This window comes from Penaeus chinensis, chromosome 27, assembly GCF_019202785.1.
Source record: "Penaeus chinensis breed Huanghai No. 1 chromosome 27, ASM1920278v2, whole genome shotgun sequence".
Classification (NCBI taxonomy): Eukaryota; Metazoa; Arthropoda; class Malacostraca; order Decapoda; family Penaeidae; genus Penaeus; species Penaeus chinensis.
The window spans coordinates 9842938-9845437 of NC_061845.1; the positions used below are offsets into that span (position 1 = coordinate 9842938).

The 2500-nt window shown below is 34.4% G+C and overlaps 2 protein-coding genes across 6 annotated transcripts in view; one reads left to right on the forward strand and one right to left on the reverse strand.

The window, feature by feature from the left end:
• LOC125039379 (mitogen-activated protein kinase kinase kinase 7-like) overlaps positions 1-2500 on the reverse strand; it is a gene marked incomplete in the record, with an annotated part of 225210 nt that overhangs the window by 121990 nt on the left and 100720 nt on the right.
• Positions 1-2500, forward strand: part of LOC125039382 (protein bric-a-brac 2-like) — an 11465-nt gene that overhangs the window by 2536 nt on the left and 6429 nt on the right. For 2 of the 5 annotated variants that reach the window (XM_047633232.1, XM_047633231.1), the window contains 2 exons: positions 1034-1221; positions 1975-2028. In XM_047633232.1, the coding sequence (XP_047489188.1) occupies positions 1034-1221; positions 1975-2028 (242 nt within the window). The remainder of the gene's footprint in view (positions 1-1033; positions 1222-1974; positions 2029-2500) is intronic. The other 3 variants (XM_047633233.1, XM_047633235.1, XM_047633234.1) reach the window with 3 other exon arrangements.

Genomic DNA, 2500 nt, shown 5'->3' on the forward strand with positions numbered 1-2500 from the left:
CTCTCTCTCTCTCCTCTCTCTCTCTCTCTCTCTCTCTCTCTCTCTCTCTCTCTCTCTCTCTCTCTCTCTCCCCCCCTCTCCCTCTCCCTCTCCCTCTCCCTCTCCCTCTCCCTCTCCCTCTCCCTCTCTCTCTCTCTCTCTCTCTCTCTCTCTCTCTCTCTCTCTCTCTCTCTCTCTCTCTCTCTCTCTCTCTCTCTCTCTCTCTCTCTCTCTCTCTCTCTTTGTAGTATCCATGTATATATATATATATATATATATATATATATATATATATATATATATATATAGACATTGTGCAGCACAATACTAACAAACATGACAGGGGAGGGTATGAAAGGTAACAGGGAAATTGCCATGTAAAATATGAATAATATACAGTGAATATGTAATTGCCACCCCAAATCCTAGAAGCCAATGAATCCCCCACATATGTATGGCATAAGTGTATTACATGGATATAGGAATGTACCTGGAGTAGCAGGATATTAATGAGTGATATAGTAAGCAATATATTCTGAGTAGAATGTGGAGAATTAAATTGCTTATAGTGTTGATACAATGCCGTGTTTTTGTATATTTTATTGTTATTTCACCCCATTACCCTACCTTGCTCTCAGGCCCAAGATTGTGGGGGGCTTGGGGGGGGGGAGGTTCCATGACACAATTTTTATATATATGGGTAGTAGAGGGTGAGAGAAATCCAGCGATATCTCCCATGTTATCAGGGCCAAGATTGTGTTTTGCGGGGTTTCCACAATACTATTTCTATACATGGGTAGTAGAGTGTGAGAGGAATCCATCAATACCAATATTGTCATGATCAGTCATGCAAACGTTTTCTGACTATATACCAGAAAAGGTGCTCATAAATTTGTTGCTCATAGTGAGAGAAAAGTAATATTAAAGAAATAAGTAACAATTCCAAATATGATTAGTACAGGATTTATCATTAATGATAGTGTGGTTATTATAATTAGAGGGTAGGGGAGCTCAGAGTAAATAACAGAAGTTTAATAATTTTCTGACATTCCAGACATGGTAGTCAGCAGATATCAATACCTTAGAGGGCATTTCCAAAAACAACTTCGGAAATTTTATAATATCCCAACTAGTTCCAGACGGACAGCTTCACATAAATGGGAGTTCTTCAAGGCATGCTCCTTCATGCAGTCCGGATTCATGATTAACAACGAGTCATGTTTTACAAGTACTCTAAGAAAGGTAAGCAGTATTTTGATTACTTTTGAAAGTCATTTGACAATAACTTCTATCCATAAAATGTTAGTGTGATCCATAGCTTGGCAACTTTGAGCTGCCTACTATGCTCACTGGCAACACTTTTGTTTGTAAACATGCACACATGTTCTGAGGAAGCCACTGTTACTAAACCCTTCTGAAAGTAAAATGAAAAAACTTGCTCATGAGTTTTTTTTTTTTGTTTTTTTTTCTTTTCTTTTTTTTTTTTCTTTTCTTTTTCATGGTAATGATGATGATGATGATAATATTGATTATGATGATGATGATGATTAACTTGGCTAAATGATAATGTACTTCATCATTAGTACCTAGTCTTGTCTGTCCCCCATTTCTTGACATGTAATTTGTTACCTTGCAAAGAAGTACATCAATGCCAGCAACATTAATAGGCAAAGGAGGATATATATTTGGGAGTGAAACTATTGGTTATTTATCAGTACTATGGTGGAAAACCTGTGGGCATTATAGCTTGTGACTTACATATAGAAAAATTACCATTGGTGTTGATTGAGGACCAAAACTATAAAGCAAATCCTTCTCTGTCCATTGACTGTCCTCTACAGTTTTGAGCTTAATGGTTCAGTTACTTCAGAACACAATATTTGTCAGACAGAATGATGGTTGTTGATGAGTCAGTGAGTACTAATGCAAATGAAGTATCATTTGTACAGTCATTAGATAAACAAATGGTAAAGGCAGGTTTTTTTTCTCCAACAGCAGCAACTTCCTTCAGACTCACCCAACACAGCAACCTCGCAAGCTCTGGTTGTGGTAAGTATACATTGCATTTTAAGATGGATTTTATAGTGAAGCATTTCAACTTACTGTGGTATTTTCCAATGGAAAGAAATGGTCTTCAGGATTGCTGGCTGTGCATTGTTGTTTAACGGTATTGTTTAACGAGAAATTTTAAACACCCAAGGTGGTAGAATAATTTTTTCTGAATCTTTTCTTTCTTTTTTTTTTCTTTATGTTATTGTTGATATATATATATATATATATATATATATATATATATATATATATATGTATATTATATATATATATATATTTTACTATTGTAATAATCATTTGTCAGGATTCATCAATACTCTTATTATATAATTAAATATATGTGTGTGCATGCACATGTTTGTGTGTGTGAAGCTGTGGGAATGTGTATGTATATGTATTTATACATATATATATATATATATATATTACATAAATATAAGTATATGTATATATATATATATATATATAT